At 49.9% G+C, this 19,516-nt stretch overlaps 1 protein-coding gene across 4 annotated transcripts in view; it reads left to right on the top strand.

Moving 5' to 3' along the window:
- arap3 (ArfGAP with RhoGAP domain, ankyrin repeat and PH domain 3) overlaps window positions 1-19,516 on the top strand; it is a 312,909-nt gene that overhangs the window by 183,342 nt on the left and 110,051 nt on the right. For all 4 annotated transcript variants that reach the window (XM_085995934.1, XM_085995933.1, XM_085995932.1 and 1 more), the window contains exons 3-7: window positions 2,622-2,873; window positions 3,518-3,587; window positions 12,393-12,513; window positions 14,821-15,005; window positions 17,861-17,967. In XM_085995934.1, coding sequence (XP_085852060.1) covers window positions 2,622-2,873; window positions 3,518-3,587; window positions 12,393-12,513; window positions 14,821-15,005; window positions 17,861-17,967 — 735 coding nt within the window. The remainder of the gene's footprint in view (window positions 1-2,621; window positions 2,874-3,517; window positions 3,588-12,392; window positions 12,514-14,820; window positions 15,006-17,860; window positions 17,968-19,516) is intronic.

Raw genomic sequence — 19,516 nt, 5'->3', positions numbered from 1 at the left:
GCTCACCGTCACAGGACTGGAGGCCGCACTCACCCTCTGGGGAGAAGTCCGCCGAGCTTCCCCACCCCTCCCGCGTTGCTGCAGGCCGCTGGGCCCCGGAGCTTCACTCTCCTCCGACCCTTCCCCCCGGCTCCCCTCCAGGGAAGACGTGTCCCCTACATCGCCATGGGCTGGCGCGGCTGAGGGTGGCACTGCTGGGCCGCCTTCCTCTTCCTCCTCCTCGTATTCCGAAGCGCTGACAGTGGCAGCTTGAGGGCCCGCCTCCTCACCTGGCGATTCACCATCTGAAAGCAGGAAGGCACAAGAGTAGCTTTAGAGTGAGGACAGGGCGGCAGCGAGGGAGGCATGAGTGGTGCCATTCACTGCATTGGTCGGACAGTGGCAAAGGATGCTGATCTGAGGCGCAAGTGGAACGAGCGAGGTCAAAAAGGTGATGCCCTTACCATTGGTGCCCAGAACAGGGTCGGCATCTCCACTGGCGACGGGTCCAATCAGCCGGCCTGCCATAATGCGCTCCACACGCTGGTCGAGGTCGGAGAGCTCTTTGATGTCAGAACGGCCTCCCCCAGTGTCAATTTGTTTCCGACGGTTGTGCGCCACCTTGGCCTGCAAGAGAAAGGACGGCCTCTTAGTACAGTGTGAAGCCCTGATCTTGTCTGCACTGCCTCCCATGGTCGAATAGCTTGTACAGTGTGAAGCCCTGATCTTGTCTGCACTGCCCCCCATGGTGGACTGGCCCTGACAGTGTGAAGCCCTGATCTTGTCTGCAATGCCTCCCATGGTCGAATAGCTTGTACAGTGTGTAAAGTGCTGAATGTGCAAGTGATTTTCATGCCAGTCCCATAGCTGCTGGATGAGGACTGGCCATTAGGGCTTTCAGGTCCCTTTGCCCATAAACTGAGGTGCACATGCAGGGATGAGGAGGACACTGGAAAGGGTACTCACCCTGACAACCCGAGTGAGGTCGTTGAACTTCTTCCGGCATTGCACAGGAGTCCTGGCTACCACGCTGTTGGAAGACACCCTGTTTGAGACCTCTGTCCAGGCTTTCCAGTAGGCACTGGGCAGCGGCCTCTTGCCACCTTCTGGGAACAGAACATGACGCCTGCGCTACACTCCGCCAACCAGCAGCCTCAGGTCACCGTCGCTGAAGCGCTTCGCTCTCTCCCTGGCCTTCTCCATAGCCCTGGGCGTTGTGCAGGTGAAGCTGAAGTGGTCAGGCCTAGGTTGAGGGGTGCAGGGCATGGCAGGCAAACAAATCCACCCTCCCCCTTTAAGAGCTGACCGGCGCCAGAGTGTCTGCCGTCAATCAACAACTCGCCGCACCTGCACTGCGCCCGGCCTCGGGGGTATCGCTCTGTACCGCCGGCTTAGCGCCTAAAGATAGTCGTGCATCGCCTGTTTTAGCGCAGCAGCAACCTCTTGGGGCGATGCGACTGAATATCGGCGAAGGTGGCGCGACTTTGCGCCGGGCGCAAACTTTAGCGGCCGCCCGACTTTAGCGCCCCAAACGTGGCTATACTGAATTTCTAGGCCTATGTCCCCACGATGGTGACCTTCTACCAGGCCGTTCCTACTGACCCGTCAACATCACTTCGAGTGTTGAGTGAAACTATGCATCTATCAACCACTTTCTATTGCTTTGTAGTTAATCACAACTTTTGTTTTGGTCTTAAGTTATATTGACTTAAGACTTGACCGACTGTTAAAAATAGAATCCTGCTTATTACAATATAAACTTCAAGGCATGAAACTTATGCTCTCCACAACAATTAATAGGATATGATTTGGATTTCAGATGAGGCCGAAGTACTGGTCTCGTACAAGGATGGTTCTTTGGGGGAAAAATTTGGTTGTTTTGCACCTCCCGTTAGCGCCCGGGGCGCAAAGCAACTAGTGCCTGGGCGTGGCGCTGCCAACGTCTCCTGCGAAATTCAGCGGGAGATTAGTGGCAGCGGTAAGCGTTAGCGCCCCATGGCGCTGTGCTGCCGGCGATGACAACATCGCTGTGCGCAGCGCCCCGGCCGTGATCTTCGGTAGCGGCCCCTGACTTACCACCGGACGCTATGCCCGACGGGGTCAGGGGGGCCTACCTGCGGCCGGGGCGGTGCTAATTAAAGGCGAGGTGCCAGCCAGCCATTTTTGTTGCTGGCCGCCTGCCAGCACCTGCCCCCGTTGCCGTCCCCGGCCTCCTGAACAGCCCCTCCGCGGAGTGCCGGCTGCGCTCCGTGAGCCCGACAGTTCTCACAGCTGGGCCCCGGGTCACGCAGCACAAGGCCCCTCCCCTTTAAGAAGGGGAGGAAGGCCTGCAGTACCGCAGCACGATGTGCCGCAGAGCGTGGCGCTGCGGCACGTAGCTCCGTGATATTCCCTCGCAGCGCCCCAAGAGGGAGGCGGGGTGCTTCCCTCTTGGGGCACTACTGATGAATTTCGGCTGCGGGGCGCTAATTTGTTCGGGGTGCTAAAAGTAGTACCCTGGCGAAGTTAGTGCCCCAAAGGGGGCGCGACTCAACTTTTCCTACTTTATGTTTTACACTGGCCGGGTGATTTTACTGAAAATGATTGTTCTCCACAATTTTTCATCACTTCTATTTATAGCCATTGATGTGCTTTTTTTGCAGACCGCCTCTGGAGGCGTATGCTGATAAAGACCCTGCCCAGAAGCCATTGCAGCTGGAAGTCAACGACGCCATGGCCTACTCCACAGCAGGAGACATTCCAACAAGCAATGTCAGCCCCATCGAGTCCCCGCTCTACTTCACAGAAGAAATGGAGGACGATCTAACGATATCGCCGTACGCCAGTTTCCATGTAGTGCCCGAACAAGGAAAAAATATTAAATGCGATTGGCTAGAGAAACTCTCACCACAGGGGTAAGAACAATTATTTAACCAAGGCTTTTAGGTTTCTACAATATGTACCTGAAAACAAAGAGCTTTGTTGACACTTGTAGGAGCCAACAGACAGAAGAAACTAGTTCCCAGGGATCATTGGATTAAAAGCGCAGTGCAGACGAGGACGATCCCAGTTTTAATGTCTGACCCGTGCTCAGTTAGCCACTGAAAGCTGGGGTGGTGGATCAGGTTGTGACAATGGGGCTATGTGTCCCTGAAATAGGAAGCCACAGTTCCCGCCTCTTGATGTGCTGTCCTGTGACCACTGTTGGGGAGTGTAAGTGTGGTCTTTGGACAAACACAGGATCTGGTTTGCTTGTGATGTCCCCGATGATCAAACAGCATGCCAGCACACACTGGTCTGACTCGCAAATGCAAATAAACATTTGGGTGAGACATGACAAGTGGCTGTTCAAGCATAACCCCACCCAGCCTGAATCAATTTAATAAAGGAGCGTATATAAAAAAAATTGGATGGGAGGAGGTTTATCCTGTTGCTGCTCTCTATTCAATCTCAGGTACCTGAGGTGCAGTGAGAGTATTGTAATGACTGTATTGCTGCACAGTGCAATAGAATGTGAAACATTCCTAATGGAAGCTTTTGTTTCCTTTTGTTGGGCTAGAAGTTGTGTATTCCAGAGGCGCTATGTGAAGTTTGATGGGAAGTGCCTGATGTATTACAGCAATGAGAAGGTAAGACAACCGCAGAGGCAAGCGAGCATGACTGAAGATAAATTGACCGATTTCACGCTCGCCGCGGGGAGCTGTGCTCAAAGGGAGCACAGTTCAGAGAATCAACGCTACAGTGTTGTAGCCGCGACACTGACCCTTTGAGTGCATCTCCCAGCTGAAAGCACGTGATCGGCTATTACCCTCATCTTTAAGGTGGGGACCAAAGCTGTCTAATTTGCAATGGATAGATTATGAACCATGAATTGCAGATAAAACCACACTCAGCTCGGAATGAAAGTGAATGTTATCACAAATCTTTTAGAAATAAAAGTGTACTTTTTAAGGCAATGCCAGAGTGGTCTTGTTGGCAAGGACTGCAGTTCTTTTGCTTCTGTCCCTGATTTCAGAAGGATCTCCCATTAGAGTGGTCCAGTGATGCCAGTAGCAAAGCAAAGATAAAAGCAACAGGAACAACTAACTTCCATTTGCATAGCACCTTTCCTGTAAAATAACATCCAAAGGCACTTCATAGAAGGTCAATGGAAAACAGATGTTGAATTAAGAAAGGAGCGATTTGGTCATAAACTCTTTTGTTCATAGTTTGGTCAAAGACACAGGTTTTGAGAAGGTTTCTAAAGGGGGAGCGAGAGCTGGAAAGGCAGAGGGGTTTAGGCAGGAAATTCCAGAGAGAAAGACCAAAGCAGCCAAAGTCCCCACTGCCAAAGGCAGGATGAAGGGTGAGGGGATCTGTGGCATCAAAAGGAACGGAGAATATGGGACGAGGAGAACAGAGGGGCTGGTCGAGGGCGTGGAAATAAGGTGGTGTGAGGGCACGGATGGATTTGAAGGTGAGGTCCAGGATTTTAAGTTTGAGGAATTGGGGGGATGGGGAGCGAGTGCAGGTCAGTGACAACTTAGGTGATGGACGAGCAGGACTTAGTGATATGGAGATCACAGGTTCAAAGGTCAGCATTTTCTATAAACAGAAAAAATGAACATGTATTTATATAGCACCTTTCACAACCTCAGGGCATCCCAATGTCCTTCTAGCCAATGAAATACTTTTGATGGTAGTCACTGTTTTAATGCAGGAAAACATGGCATCCAATATGCACACACCAAGCTCCCACAAACAGCAATGAGATTAATAACCAGATAAATCACTAAAAGTAGCAATAAGGTTAATAAGGACATACAAAAGCAAACAAAGCACTGAGATTCATTTCTGGAGGGATAGATTTCAAAAGCCAAAATGTTATGTTAAACTTGTATCGAACCTTGGTTAGAACAGACTTGGAGTACTGTGCACAGTTCTGGTCAGAGGCACTGGAGAAGGTACAACAAAGATTTACAAGGATGATGCCAGAACTGAGAGGCTATACCTATCGGAAAAGATTGAACAGGCTGGGGCTTTTTCCTCTAGAAAAGAGAAGTTTGAGAGGTGACCTGACAGAGGTGATTAAGATTATGAAACCATTTGATAGCATAGATAGAGAAGATGTTTCCACTTGCTGGGGAGATCAGAACTAGAGACCAAGGGCTAGATTTTCAGTTGCTTGCGCCAGCAGTTAGCGCCTTAAGAGAAGTGATTTCCGGGCGCTATGCGTGTAGCGCCCGGGCGCAGCGCAGTTTGCGCCCCGCCCCAAATTAAGTTGCCCGTTAGCGCCGGCGCAAAGTTTAGCGCCCGCCCGGATGCGCGCGCAGAAAATGACGTCACATCCTCGTGCAACGCCCTTTGGCCGCCCCGATTGCAAACTTCAGTCGGACCGCCCCATTGTGCGGCGGGCGGCCGGAGCGTTTGGAAAAAGGAACGCAACACAACCAGCGCGGGCCCCGGGGGGCGCTAATTAAAGGGAACGTCCTCTCCAGTATAAAGGCCATCCATTATTTCAGAAAACAGTCTTGTGCAACGCATTTCTGGAGACACAACAAGGAGGATAGCTAACTGGTTTCAAGCAGCAAGAGCCAGGTATTTTTGGACTCAGGCAACAGCGCTGCAAGTGGCCATTTGGAAATTAGAGTGTTTGCCAGGATTTGATGGGGGTTGCATGGGGTGCCAACGCGGAGCTGCAGCTCCATGTCCGTAGGGCTCGCAGACGTATTGTGAGAGGGGCAGCCCTGGCTAGAGGCAGAGGGGGCTACAGGCGTCGGCCACGTAGGCCTTACCCAGTCAGGCTATACCGCCAGCAGCGCTCCTACCTAAACATGAGTGCCGCGCGATGTGTTAAAAGGCTCCGATTCCGGAAGGGGGTGATTGCAGAGATCTGCCACCTGCTTCGCCGAGATCTGCGGCCAAAGCTCAGGTGCAGGACGTCTCTGTCGGTGGAAGTGAAGGTGACAGTGGCATTGAACTTCTATGCCACCGGCTCCTTCCAATACGCTGCTGGGGACATAGCAAACATCTCCCAGTACGTCGCGCATCGCTGCATCCGCCAGGTGACCGAAGCACTGTTCAGAAGGAGAAGCCAATTCATCTCCTTCCCCATGGCCCTGGAGAGCCAGCATCAGCGCGCATTGGGATTTTCCAGACTCGGGGAATTCCCCTTGGTGCAGGGCGCCATTGACTGTACGCATGTGGCTTTGCGGGCCCCTCTGGAGCATGGCGAGCAGTATCGCAACAGGAAGGGCTACCATTCTCTGAATGTGCAGCTGGTCTGTGACCACAAGCAGCGCATCATGGCAGTCAATGCCAGCTTCCCAGGCAGCAGCCACGATGCCTTTATCCTGCGGCAGAGTACTGTGCATGACATGTTCCAGGCACAGCCTCCCCCAAGAGGATGGCTACTCGGGGACAAAGGCTATCCTTTGTGCACCTGGCTCATGACCCCGCTCCGCGCGCCCAGGACCGCTGCTGAAGAGGCCTACAACGAGAGCCATCAAACCACCCGCAACATCATCGAGCTAACTATTGGGGTCCTCAAGCAGCGGTTCCGCTGCCTTGATCGCTCCGGAGGAGCTCTCCAGTATTCGCCGGACCGGGTCTCCCAATTTGTGGTGGTTTGCTGCATGCTACACAACCTGGCTATCCGCAGGACTCAGGCACTGCCACCTGACGTTGGACCAGCACCTCAGGAGGAGGAGCAGGAGGAGCATGAGGAGGAGGAGGAGGAGGAGGAGGAGGAGCAGGAGTACGTTCCCAGGAGGGAGCGACCAGGGCCAAGGGCCGCACGACGCCACCTTATTACACGGTACTTCTAAGCCCCCTGTCAGGAAATGGCCAGGGGCCATGAGGGAAGATGAATGCAGCCGCTCCGCAAGCCCTCAGCCGGCGAAGCCAACAAACACTAAGAAGAACAACCATGGAGACTGCATGAATAAAGATAATTTTTTATTAAACAAAAATGAAAAGCCCTTCCCACATGAATCCCCAAAAACAATAAACGGGCCCCACAAAAAGCCCAACAAACGACTCACTCCCACAAACTGGGGAGGAGCCACTCCACCTTTATTGAAACCGGGCCTCAACGTCGGCCTAACGCAAAAAAAAAGCCCTCCAAAAGCACAACCATGGGCAAAATAAAGATGGCCACCGCCATATTAAAGGAAAGCTGGCCACACCCTCTACTGAGTGGCCCGCGAGGGCGAGACCTTGGCCAGCATTTTGCCTCCCCTGCCCTGCCTGCTGCTCCTTCGCAAGCTCTGCCCAGTGGCTGCTGCGAGGCTGGGGGAAGGCGCCTGAGGCTCAGATGCCCTTCCGCCAGATGCCACTGGGGGGCGGCCTACACGGCGTTTGGGCCTCGAGGGGCCGTCTCCTGAGTGGCGCGCCTGAGCCTGGCCACCATCAGCTGCAGCCGCTTGCCCTTGACGCCCCAGAGGGGGAATGGCGGCGACGGATGGTGCAATGTGGGCCAGCTGGCGTCTGGGATGCGCTGGCTGGTGCTGTGGCGCGGTGGCACTCGGCCGGGCCCGCACTGCAGGATCCGCAGCAATCAGCCGACGGCCGGCTTGCTGGGATGGTCCAGCGCGGCGCCTGCCCTGGCGATGCCTGCCTGAGACAGCGCGTGTGGCAGCAGTGAGTGGCCCTCTGGTCCTGGTGTGCGCGCGCATCACATCCGCCAGGGTCTTGACGGCATCAGTTAGCATGCGGCCAGTCGCGGCAGTTGCTGCCCCGAACTCGCGCACACTGGTCGCCAGCGACTCGATGGCCTCAGGCATGCGCCCCACCACGCTCATGAGCTCCGTGTGGCGCCGGTCCGAGTCGTCGGCCATCTGATCGAGCTTCCGCACCTCCTCCGAAGTGAAGGTGTCCGGACTGGAGTCGCGACTCTCCCGCTGGGGAGGAGGGGGCCGAACTAGGGGACCCTTGCCGCGTTGGTGACGGCGAGTTTGCCGAGCAGCAGCACTCCCCTCTGATCCTTCCCCCCTTTGGGGGGAAGGCCGCGGGCCACGCGCACGGCTGCTGGGTGGCTGGACGCCACTGGTCCCAGAAGCTGCATTGCCCTGCGACAGTTCCTCCAGGCACTCGTCCAGTGAGGAGGTGTCGAGCATTTCCTCCTCTCCTGCGGGACGTGACTGTTCCCCCGAAGGTCCGGCTTGCTCCTCCTCCTCCTCCTGGTTGGAGGTGCTGTCACTGGCAGCCTCAGGGTCCTGGTCGTCACCAGCTGAAAGCAGGAATGCACAAGAGTAGCTTCAGAGTGAGGAGACGGCGTCAGCGAGGGAGTTAGGACTGGTGGGATTCAGCGCATTGGTGGGACAGTGGCAAAGGAGGTAGCTCGGATGGGCCAGTGCGACGCGAGAGGGCCAAAAGGCGAGGTCCTTACCATTGCCGGGCAGTGGAGGGTCGGATACACCGCACGCTGTGGGGACAATCACACGTGCTCCCATGAGCACACACACGCGCTCCTCCAGCCGAGTGAGCTCCTGCAGCTTGGCGCGGCCACCCCTGGCACGGGCCTGGCGATTAAACGCTACTTTAGCCTGCAAGAGAAAGGACGGGCTGTAAGGGCGCAGTGAAGCCCTGATGTAGTGTGCACTGCCTCCCATGGTGGAATAGCTTGGCCAGAGTGAAGCCCTGATGTAGTGTGCACTGCCTCCCATGGTGGAATAGCTTGGCCAGAGTGAAGCCCTGATGTAGTGTGCACTGCCTCCCATGGTGGAATAGCTTGGACAGAGTGAAGCCCTGATGTAGTGTGCACTGCCTCCCATGGTGGAATAGCTTGGACAGAGTGAAGCCCTGATGTAGTGTGCACTGCCTCCCATGGTGGAATAGCTTGGCCAAAGTGTAGAGTGCCGAATGGCCATTTGATGCTCATGACTGTCCCAATGCTGCTGGCTGAGGGCTGGCCAAAAGGACTTTCAGGTCCCTTTGCCCATCATGTCAGGTGTACATGCAAGAATGAGGAGGAGACTGGAAAGGCTACTCACCCTCACAATCCTGGTCAGATCGTTGTACTTCTTACGGCATTGTGTGTGGGTCCTGGGGGCCTCGCCGGTGAATGTCACCCTCTGGGCGATCTGCTTCCAGGCTTTGGTGTAGTCGTGGTGGGTTGGATTCCTCCCACTGTCTGGAAACAAGATCTTGCGCCTCACCTCCAGAGCTGTGAGCATGATGTCCAGATCACCCTCTGAGAAGCGCAGGGCACGCTGACGGGCCTTCTCTGGCGTTGCCATGACTCCCTGGGGCTGAGCAGTAGTGTTGAGGCCTCTTTGCAAGGCTGCAGTGTGCAGGGCGTGGCAGCAGACTAATTCGTCCCTTCCCCCTTTAAGAGCTGGTCGGCACCACGGGGTCTGCTGTCAGTGCAAAAATGACCGCACCCGTGCTGCGCCCCGCCTGGGCGCTATCCCTCTGGACCGCCGGCTTAGCGCCTAAAGAGAGTAGTGGAACGCCTCTTTTAGCGCTCCACCAACCTCTTAGGGCGAAGCCACTGAATTCCCGGCAACGGGGCGCTACTTTGGGGCGGGCGCTAACTTCGGGCGGGCGCTAAAGCTAGCGCCCCAAAACTGCCTAAACTGAAAATCTAGCCCCATAAGTATAAGATAGTCACCAATAAATCCAATGGGGAATTAAGTAGAATGGTTAGAATGTGGAACCCACTACCACAAGGAGTAGTTGAGGCGAATAGCATTGATGCATTTAAGGGGCAGCTAGATGAGCACACGCAGGAGAAAGGAATCAAAGGTTATGCTGATAGGGTTAGATGAAGAGAGGCGGGAGGAGGTTCACTTGGAGCATAAACAAGGCATGGACCTCTTTGGCCGAATGGCCTGTTTCTGTGCTGTAACATAGAAACATAGAAGATAGGAGCAGGAGTAGGCCATTCGGCCCCTCAAGCCTGCTCCGCCATTCAATGAGATCATGGCTGATCATCCAAATTTAGTACCCTGTCCCTGCTTTCTCCCCATATCCCTTGATCCCATTAGCCTTAAGAAATACATCTAACTCCTTCTTGAATATATTTAATGAATTGGCCTCAACTGCCTTTTGTGGTAGAGAATTCCACAGGTTCACCACTCTCTGGGTGAAGAAATTCCTCCTCATCTCTGTCAAAAATGGCCTACCCCTTATCCTTAGACTGTGACCCCTGGTTCTGGACTCCCCCGCCATCAGGAACATCCTTCCTGCATCTAGTCTGTCCAGTCCTGTTAGAATTTTATAAGTTTCAATGAGATCCCCTCTCATTCTTCTAAACTCCAGCGAATATAAGCCCAATCGACCCAATCTCTCTTCATGCGCCATTCCTGCCATCCCAGGTATCAGTCTGGTGAATCTTCGCTGCACTCCCTCCATGGCAAGAATATCCTTCCTCAGATAAGGCTACCAAAACTGCACACAATACTCAAGGTGTGGTCTCACCAAGGCCCTGTACAACTGCAGCAAGTCATCCTTGCTCCTGTACGCGAATCCTCTAGCTATGAAGTCCAACATACCATTTGCCTTCTTAACCGCCTGCTGCACCTGCATGCTTACCTTCAGCGACTGGTGCACAAGGACACCCAGGTCTCATTGCAGTTCCCCTTCTCCCAATCTATTGCCGTTCAGATAATAATCTGCCTTCCTGTTTTTGCCACCAAAGTGGATAACCTCGCATTTATCCACATTATACTGCATCTGCCATGCATCTGCCCAATCACCCAACCTGTCCAAATCATACTGAAGTTTCTCAGCATCCTCCTCACAGCAGACATGCCCACCCAGCTTTGTGTCATCTGCACTTGGAGATATTACATCTAGTTCCCTCGTCTAGATCATTAATATATATTGTGAATAGCTGGGGTCCTAGCACCGATCCCTGCGGTACCCCACTAGTCACTGCCTGCCACTCAGAAAAAGACCCGTTTATTCCAACTCTTTGCTTCCTGTCTGCCAACCAGTACTCTATCCAAGTCAGTCCCTTACCCCCAATCCCATGTGTTTTAACTTTACATGCTAATGCCTTATGCGGGACCTTATCGAAAGCCTTCTGAAAGTCCAAATACACCACATCCATTGGTTCTCCCTTATCTATTCTACCAGTTACATCCTCAACAAATTCCAGTAGATTAGTCAAGCATGATTTACCTTTTGTAAATCCATGTTGACTTTGTCTGATCTGGCCACTGTTTTCCAAGTGCTCTGCTATTACATCTTTTATAATGGACTCTAGCATTTTCCCCACTACCGATGTCAGGCTTACCGGTGTATAATTCCCCGTTTTCTCTCCACCACCATTTTTAAATAGTGGGGTTACATTAGCTACCATCCAATCCATGGGAACTTTGCCAGAGTCTATAGAATTTTGGAAGATGACCAGCAATGCATCTACTATTTCTAGGGCCACTTCCTTAAGTACCCTAGGATGTAGATTATCAGGCCCTGGGGATTTATCGTCTTTCTGTACATTCTATGTACTATGCAACTTAGAAATATGTAATAATCTGTTTTAACGATATTGTTTGAAGGATAAATGTTGGCCAGAACACCGGTAGAACTCTTCAAATAATGCATTGGATCTTCTATGGCAGAGCCTCAGTTTAGCACCTCATTCAAAAGATGACACCTCCAACAGTGCAGCACTCGCTCAGGCCTACACTGAAATGTCAGCCTAGATTACATGCTCATGTCTCTGAAGTGGGGCTTGAACCGACAACCTCCTGACTCAGAGGGAAACTTACCTGGGTCAGCAAAATATGTAAGCGGAAGTCTTGCCTTGTCACACTTCCGTTGACATTGCCAGCAGAGTGAAAATTCTCATCTGTCTGTGCTGGAAGTGGCAAGCTGATGCAGCAGTGTCCATGGAGCTATACCCCAAGCGAGAGTCAGTGGGGGCTATTCTCAACTTCGCAGCCTGGGCAGAAACTGGTAGAGCGGGTCACTGGCTCGTTACAGAACTCGCTCGATTTTTATTTTCCGGGAAATTAGTGGGGCGGCTTCTGCAACGAGTGGGCGATCCTCACCACCCCTCCACCCCCCTCCTCTCCCTTGGGTGCCAAGGTTATCCCCCAGCATCCTGTGGAGAGGAGGGAGAACATTGAGGACAAAATTGCCAGTTAGTGAAGGTGAAGTCTATTTATTATTTTGGCGACTATTTATTGTTATTTTGTGCTTGGTTTTATGGCAAGATTTACAAGGCCTATTGAGGAAATTACAATGTGCAATATTAGCATATAAACAGGATTGAACAGTCATTGACCATTCCTTTTATGCATACTAAATAGTTCACTGCCTTAATTAAATAGAGAAATTTGTTAGCTTGTGAACATGTTAATTTTGCATGGCACAATTTAAACCCGCTAAAGTCACTGCAGATGTGCTTATCGAACGATGACATTGTTTAAATTGTAATTTTAAAAATATTTTTAAGCACTGGTACTGATTTACTGACATGCGGTTGTGCTCCATCTTTATAGGACCCGTACCCTAAAGGGGTAATCCCCTTGGCGGTTATACAGATGGCAAGAACAGCTAAGGAAAATAAGTTTGAAGTAGTCACGAGCCACAGAATATTTATTTTTAGGGCAGAGAATGAAGGTGAGTGATATAATGAGTTTTATTTGCTGTTGTGCATTTACGTTCTCTCCAGGAAGTAGTACTGTATGACTGGGATGCAAATTAGGCACACTGCAGCCGCCTTGGGCATTCCGAGATTTGGTAAAATGTGAGCAATTTGGAATTACCCTTTCATAGCAGGGACAGTCTCCACCTCATTCTCCCAAAACCTCCTCTGCTACAGCAACATTGCACTCACTAGAGTGAACTCTTCAGTCCGAGTGTGGATTAAACATTCACTCCCTCCACCACCGGTGTACCGTGGCTGCAGTGTCTACCATCTACAAGATGCACTGCAGCAACTCGCCAAGGCCTCATCGACAGCACCTCCCAAACCCGCAACTTCTACCGCCTGGAAGGTCAAGGGCAGCAGGCGCATGGGAACACCACCACCTCCAAGTTCCCCTCCAAGTCACACACCATCCTGATTTAGAAGTATATCGTCGTTTCTTCATCGTCGCTGGGTCAAAATCCTGGAATTCCCTCCCTAACAGCACTGTGGGAATACCTTCACCATACGGACTGCAGTGGTTCAAGAAGGCGGCTCACCACCACCTTCTCAAGGGCAATTAGGGATGGGCAATAAATGCTGGTCATGCCTACAAAAAAAGTAACCTGACTTAGTCCCTTTTCCCTTCAAATATTGCACACTACAAAGTAGCAGCCCCGGACATGAGTCTTACAGGACATGACAAACAATGAGGGTATCAAAGCACGGAAATCAGGACATTGCATGGCCCCCTCATTAAAATTCATTTGCATGGCATTAGCATATTACAATGAAGGCTGTATTTTTTTTTGACAAGAACTCCCTGTGCCCAATACTTCCATTTCTCACCATTTAGTTCAGGTCATCACCACAGGTAGTGTGAAACATCAGAAACGTGTCCCCAACTATTTCCACCCTTCTCAGCCATCTAGGTGATAAATACTTATTCCCGTTTATGCGATAAGCAGGATTGCTTTTGCGCCGTGGAGCTGTGTATCCTCAGGGAAAGCCTACTTCAAGTTATTGTGTTTCATTTAATCCTTTTAACCACCAAGAGATAAAGAGACTGTCATCCCATTGCACACTCAGTCCTCAGCCCTGCAGATGACTAAACAGCGTTCTAATATCCAGCTGCGATAAAGGAGCGTGCTTTTCATAAGGAGACTGAATTATCTGACTGTTCACACTGGGACTCGCACTTGGCAATTCTGCTTGCGTAAAGTATAAGCTGTTTTGAAAAAAAAAGTTATTAACGGCAGATATTTTGAGGAGTTCAATTTAATCATTTTAATTCCAACTGTTCACCTAGGATTCAGTTTCTGCGAGGCAGCATCTACCCAAAATCATGTCAGAGATTAAAGGAGAATAATACAATAAGGATAACAACTCTGTGGAAGATGGGTAACAGCTTGATCCAATTGCACTTTACAGAAAGGCTGACAGAGCCAGTAACATTGATAGTTCGAGGGTGGACTGTGCCCATGAGAGGTTCTCTCATTGAAACATTTAAGATTTTGAGGGGGATTGACAGGGTAGAAGCTGAGAGGTTGCTCCTCCTGGCTGGAGAGTCTAGAACTAGGGGGCATAGTCTCAGGATAAGGGGTTCGGCCATTTCAGACTGGGATGAGGAGGAATTTTTTCACTCAGAGGGCTGTGAATCTTTGGAATTCTCTACCCCAAAGGGCTGTGGATGCTGAGTCGTTGAGTATATTCAAGGCTGAGATCGATAGATTTTTGGACTCTAGGGGAATCAAGGGATATGGGGATCGGGCAGGAAAGTGGAGTTAAGGTCAAAGATCAGCCATGATCTTATTGAATGACAGCGCAGGCTCCAGGGGCCGTATGGCCTACTCCTGCTCCTAATTCTTATGTTCTTATGTTATGATATGGGCCTGTATCTTTGTTTTCTTTTCAGAGCTGTGTGCTGCCAGTATTTTCTGTTTTCGTTTTAGACCTCATCAATTTCTCCCATTTCCTTACCCGTTCTCTCGCTGCCTTAGCTATTCTCACATTCCTGTTACTTTAATGCCCGGTAGTTTCCTCGGATCTGTTCCCAAACCCCGCTGCTGTAGCTTCCTCAGAGCATACTGAGGTGTATTGACAAGGAACATGTAGAGATGCTTATATGGTAGATGGTACGTGGCTTCTCTGACCTGCAATCGTGTTAGTATGCAGGAACATTATTTGCATTCCAGGGACTCTCACCTCACCTATTTCGTCATTACAAGCCACTGCCACGTATTCCCATGCTCCTCCTTCTCCGCTGTCTAAGCCTATCTTTCTTGCTTTATGTATTGCAGTGCAAAGAAATGAGTGGTGTATTCACTTGCAGAACGCAGTCCAGGAATATCACTTCTCCTCCTGTCGACGGGTCGGGTCCATGGCCTTCTGCCAGAAGTACGGTTCCTTGGAGATGAAGGGGCACAAATCGAAAGTGTATGCTGCCCTCAGCACTGACATCCTCTGGCTGCACAAAAATGAGCAGGTGAGGGAGGAATCGTTGGAGCAGAGGGAGGTTTACACGGATGCACTGTTGTCCACATAAGGCGATACCAGTTTAGTGGGAATTGACTATAAAGGACACAACATTGGATAAGATAATGATGGCCATCATAGCAATTGTAGAAGCAATTTTAAGGACAGGCCTTCAGGTGCTCTACAAAGACAGGTGGGGCCAGATTTTCAGTGTGCCGTGAGGCGGGCTTTTAGGCGTGCGGGGGCCAAAAATCCCGAATTCGGGGGTCCCGACGCCATCCCGCCCAAAACACACCTCCACGTAAGTTTCAGAGGAGGCGGGTACCCGCCCCGCACTGGGACCCGCCGACCCGAGGCAGGAAGGGATTAGTGCCAATTAACTGCCTGTTAACAGGTAGTTAACAGGCAGTTTTCAGCCAAATCCCTATTTTGAGGGGTGTCATGTGGGATTCCCGACGGCTCCAAACCACGCCAGGTTAGAGCAGGCGGGCCGTCGGGTTGAAGGGCTTGGAGGGGTCGCGATTTCGGTGTTCAGGTGAGTGATGGGTGCATGAGTGCAAAGGTAAATGTGTTTGGTGTGTCTGAAGTGTGTAAAGATGTTTAAATTACCTGTACTTACCTTAACAGCCTTTCTTCCTTTAGGCGTCGGGAGTCCATCACTCAGCCGGCACTGAAAGCTGAATGGCTGCGATCTGTCAAAAGTGACAGCCTTCAGCTTTCAGTGCCAGTTCTAACTGAGTCTGCATAGAAGGACTCAGGTTAGAAGTCAGACTGTCAGTGTTTGACAGCTTCAAACAGCTGTGAAACACTGATATTTCATCTGTCAAAAACTCTTGACAGATGAAATTTCAGTCTGTGACGTCACCTGTTGCCGGGTGGCCCTTAATTGGCCTGCTGAGCCCGCTGGGCGGGCTCAACAAGGTCAATCAAGGGAAAATCGCGTCGATTGGCCGGACGTCGATGGAGGCGGGACTAAAACCCGAAAGTTGTAGTCCCGCCTCCTTCCCGACTGCCGAATGAAAATCCAGCCCGTGATCTTTTGATACAGCATCAGTCTGAATGACTAATTCGTTGTATTGACATGAAGTAGCCACTATAAATTGCTTGGGACATTTACCAACTTAAAAAGTACTGCATAAATGCAAGTTCTTGCTGTTTAGCTGAAACAATTTTTTTCAGGCTTCCATTACTGCTCTTTTAGTCTTCTGGTTGGTCTAAAAAGCCGACTTGAGTGGACATGCAGTGAGACAATGGAGAATGTCAGCAGTCCATTCTGGTAACCTGAAAAAGAAAGCCAGACTTGCATTTATATAGCACCTTTCATGACCCCAGGCTGTCTCAAAGTGCTTTACAGCCAATGAAGTACTTTTTGGACGTGTAGTCAGTATTGTAACGTGCATCATCACTGGAACACAAACACAGATCTACTAAAGCAAAATACTGCGGATGCTGGAAATCTGAAATAAAAACAGAAAATGCTGGAAATGCTCAGCAGGTCAGGCAGCATCTGTGGAGCGAGAGAGAGAAACAGAGTTAACGTTTCTGGTCGATGACCTTTCGTCAGAATTATTACAAACACAGATCTGATTGGGTAATGGAAGGGAAAATAAATATAAGAAGCAATTATATCATCAGGTAGGAAATGCTGGCCTCATTTAAAAAAAAATATAGAAAAGGGAATCCTTTGTATAAAAGTGGTCAGCTTGGTTTTCCTTCTTTGTTGCTGCCTGGTTTAACATGTGAGTATATCTGAGTAGGGGGCCGAGATGCTAAATTGTTCATCTGTGCTAAAGGGAAAATATTGTAGAAAACATTTTGTAAAGATAATGTACGCATATTTCTATTTTTAAAGCGAGGAGGGGGAGTACACTGTTCAGAAAGTATCTCCTCTCCCCAGTCATGCTTGGCGTCCTTTCAGGGATCAGGAGCATCAAGTAGCTGATGAAACTAGAGTAATACCACACGTTGAAAGTCACTTTTATAATCTAGTTCAACAGTGGAACTATTGTTTGGTTAAGTGCTTTAAGACTTAAATGCTGTTTGTGATGTCAATAGATGGTTATTTGGGTTGACATCATATTGTGCGATATCAGTAAAGAATGTGTATCAAATCATGAGCAACGCTGACTTTCCCATTCGCGACGATTTGAAAACTCCACCATGAAAGCGCTTAAAACGCATGCAACATAAAGGACCAACAGCTCATCACTGACCCAACAGCAGAGGTCCTTGGCTCTGACCTCCCTCAAAGACCGCGGACAGCGTTCAACCGAATCCGCACTGGGCAGGGACAATGCAGCCACCTGGAAGATGAGGGACGACCCAAAGTGCGACTGTGGCCATGAGTCCCAGACCACGGAACACATCACATCAACCTGCCCACTGAGATCTGTTGCGGGAGGCACCTTATTTTCTACTTGGCATCTCAGGAGGCCATCGAATGGATAGCCAAACTAGACATCCCATTATAAGCTTTCTCGTCATGCGAAACAACAACAACGACTAATCTACTTAAAATAAACAGGTTGATAATTTTATTAAACTAGTGGACAAAGGAATTCCATGCAAATACATTAGCACGTTTGAAACGAATATTGCACTGTACGAATTCAATCCCATTGGTTTATTAGCTACTGAGATTACTCAACATTATGTCGCTCGCTATCAATTAGTGAGCAAAAAAAAAGAACTAATTCCTGCCATTTGATGATTCACAGCTGTAGGATACAAAAGAAATTTTAAAAGCTTCCAAGGCCGTCCAGTCAGTGCCAAGTTGATGTCTGCTGAGCGCGTGAGAGCAATCTTAAATGGGTTTGAATTGTGCAGCAAGCTGATGATACTAACACACACTGTCTTTTGTGGTAGAGTTTTAAAACCGGCATTGGAATCGCAACTATTGAAGTACAGGGAGCCACAATCCGTGATGGCAACCGGAAAAGCTTTGAATTGATCACTCCTTTTAAAACCTTCAGGTAAGTTATATATATATATTTTTAATGTCTTCTTCTATTTCTCTGCTGTTTGTATCGTTTGCAGCCACAAGTCAACAGGCTATAGATTTCCCATGTGCTCTCCCTCGAGTTCTGATTTGAGGTTTGGCACACACAAGACATAGACCTCCGTGAGTTCTGATAGGAGGTTAGCCACATGTAGGATATAGACCTCCGTGAGTTCTGATAGGAGGTTAGCCACATGTAGGATATAGACCTCCGTGAGTTCTGATAGGAGGTTAGCCACATGTAGGATATAGACCTCCGTGAGTTCTGATAGGAGGTTAGCCACATGTAGGATATAGACCTCCGTGAGTTCTGATAGGAGGTTTGGCCACATGTAGGTTATAGACCTCCATGAGTTCTGATAGGAGGTTTGGCCACATGTAGGATATAGACCTCCATGAGTTCTGATAGGAGGTTTGGCTACATGTAGGGTATAGACCTCCGTGAGTTCTGATAGGAGGTTTGGCCACATGTAGGGTATAGACCTTCGTGAGTTCTGATAGGAGGTTTGGCACATGTAGGATATAGACCTCCGTGAGTTCTGATAGGAGGTTTGGCCACATGTAGGGTTATAGACCTCCGTGAGTTCTTATAGGAGGTTTGGCCACATGTAGGATATAGACCTCCATGAGTTCTTATAGGAGGTTTGGCCACATGTAGGGTTATAGACCTCCGTGAGTTCTTATAGGAGGTTTGGCCACATGTAGGATATAGACCTCCATGAGCTGATAGGAGGTTTGGCCACATGTAGGATATAGACCTCCATGAGTTCTGATAGGAGGTTTGGCTACATGTAGGGTATAGACCTTCGTGAGTTCTGATAGGAGGTTTGGCACATGTAGGATATAGACCTCCGTGAGTTCTGATAGGAGGTTTGGCACACACAGGGCGGCCTCTATGAGTTCCGATGTGATGTTTGGTACAGAAAACAATGGCCCGGATCTTCTGGGGCCTATGACCACGTACGCACAGTGTACGCGGTCGTAAGTGCCCCGCAAGTTCTGGGTTTCCGCGTGCGATGCGCGTGCGTGAAAACCCTGAACTTGCGATCTGTCACGATACTGCTTGACAGATCGTACCGATCCGCAGGAGATGGACATACGCTGGTGCAGGGTGGGGCTATTTGCCCAACTTCTGCTCAGCGAATGTCCATGAAACTTTTATGCCTGGTAAGACCCTTTTACCAGCATAAAGGTTTAATTAAATATTAAAATAACATTTTGAAAGTGATTTAAACATTCAAAAACCTTTAAAATGAGTTTAGGTTATTTTTGGCCCCTTTAAAAATGTTTAACTTTATTTTTCCAAAAATTAAACTTTTGTTTTAAATGTTTAATTAAATTGTATTTTAATACATTTTGAACATGTGATGATTTATTTTAATTGAAGTGCAGTAAAAGTGTGTTTTGTGGGTGCTTCCTATTATGTTTATGGGGATTCCGTACGTAAAAGGAATCCTCATAAGCATAATGGGAATCCCAATCTGTGATTGGTTGGGCCGGCCCACGTGATCCCAGGGACGCTT

Source organism: Somniosus microcephalus, chromosome 8 (assembly GCF_052327205.1).
Source record: "Somniosus microcephalus isolate GS21.2 chromosome 8, FLI_Smic_1.0, whole genome shotgun sequence".
Lineage (NCBI taxonomy): Eukaryota > Metazoa > Chordata > Chondrichthyes > Squaliformes > Somniosidae > Somniosus > Somniosus microcephalus.
Note: the sequence above shows the minus strand (reverse complement) of the source record. Positions and strands in the feature narration are given on the sequence as shown.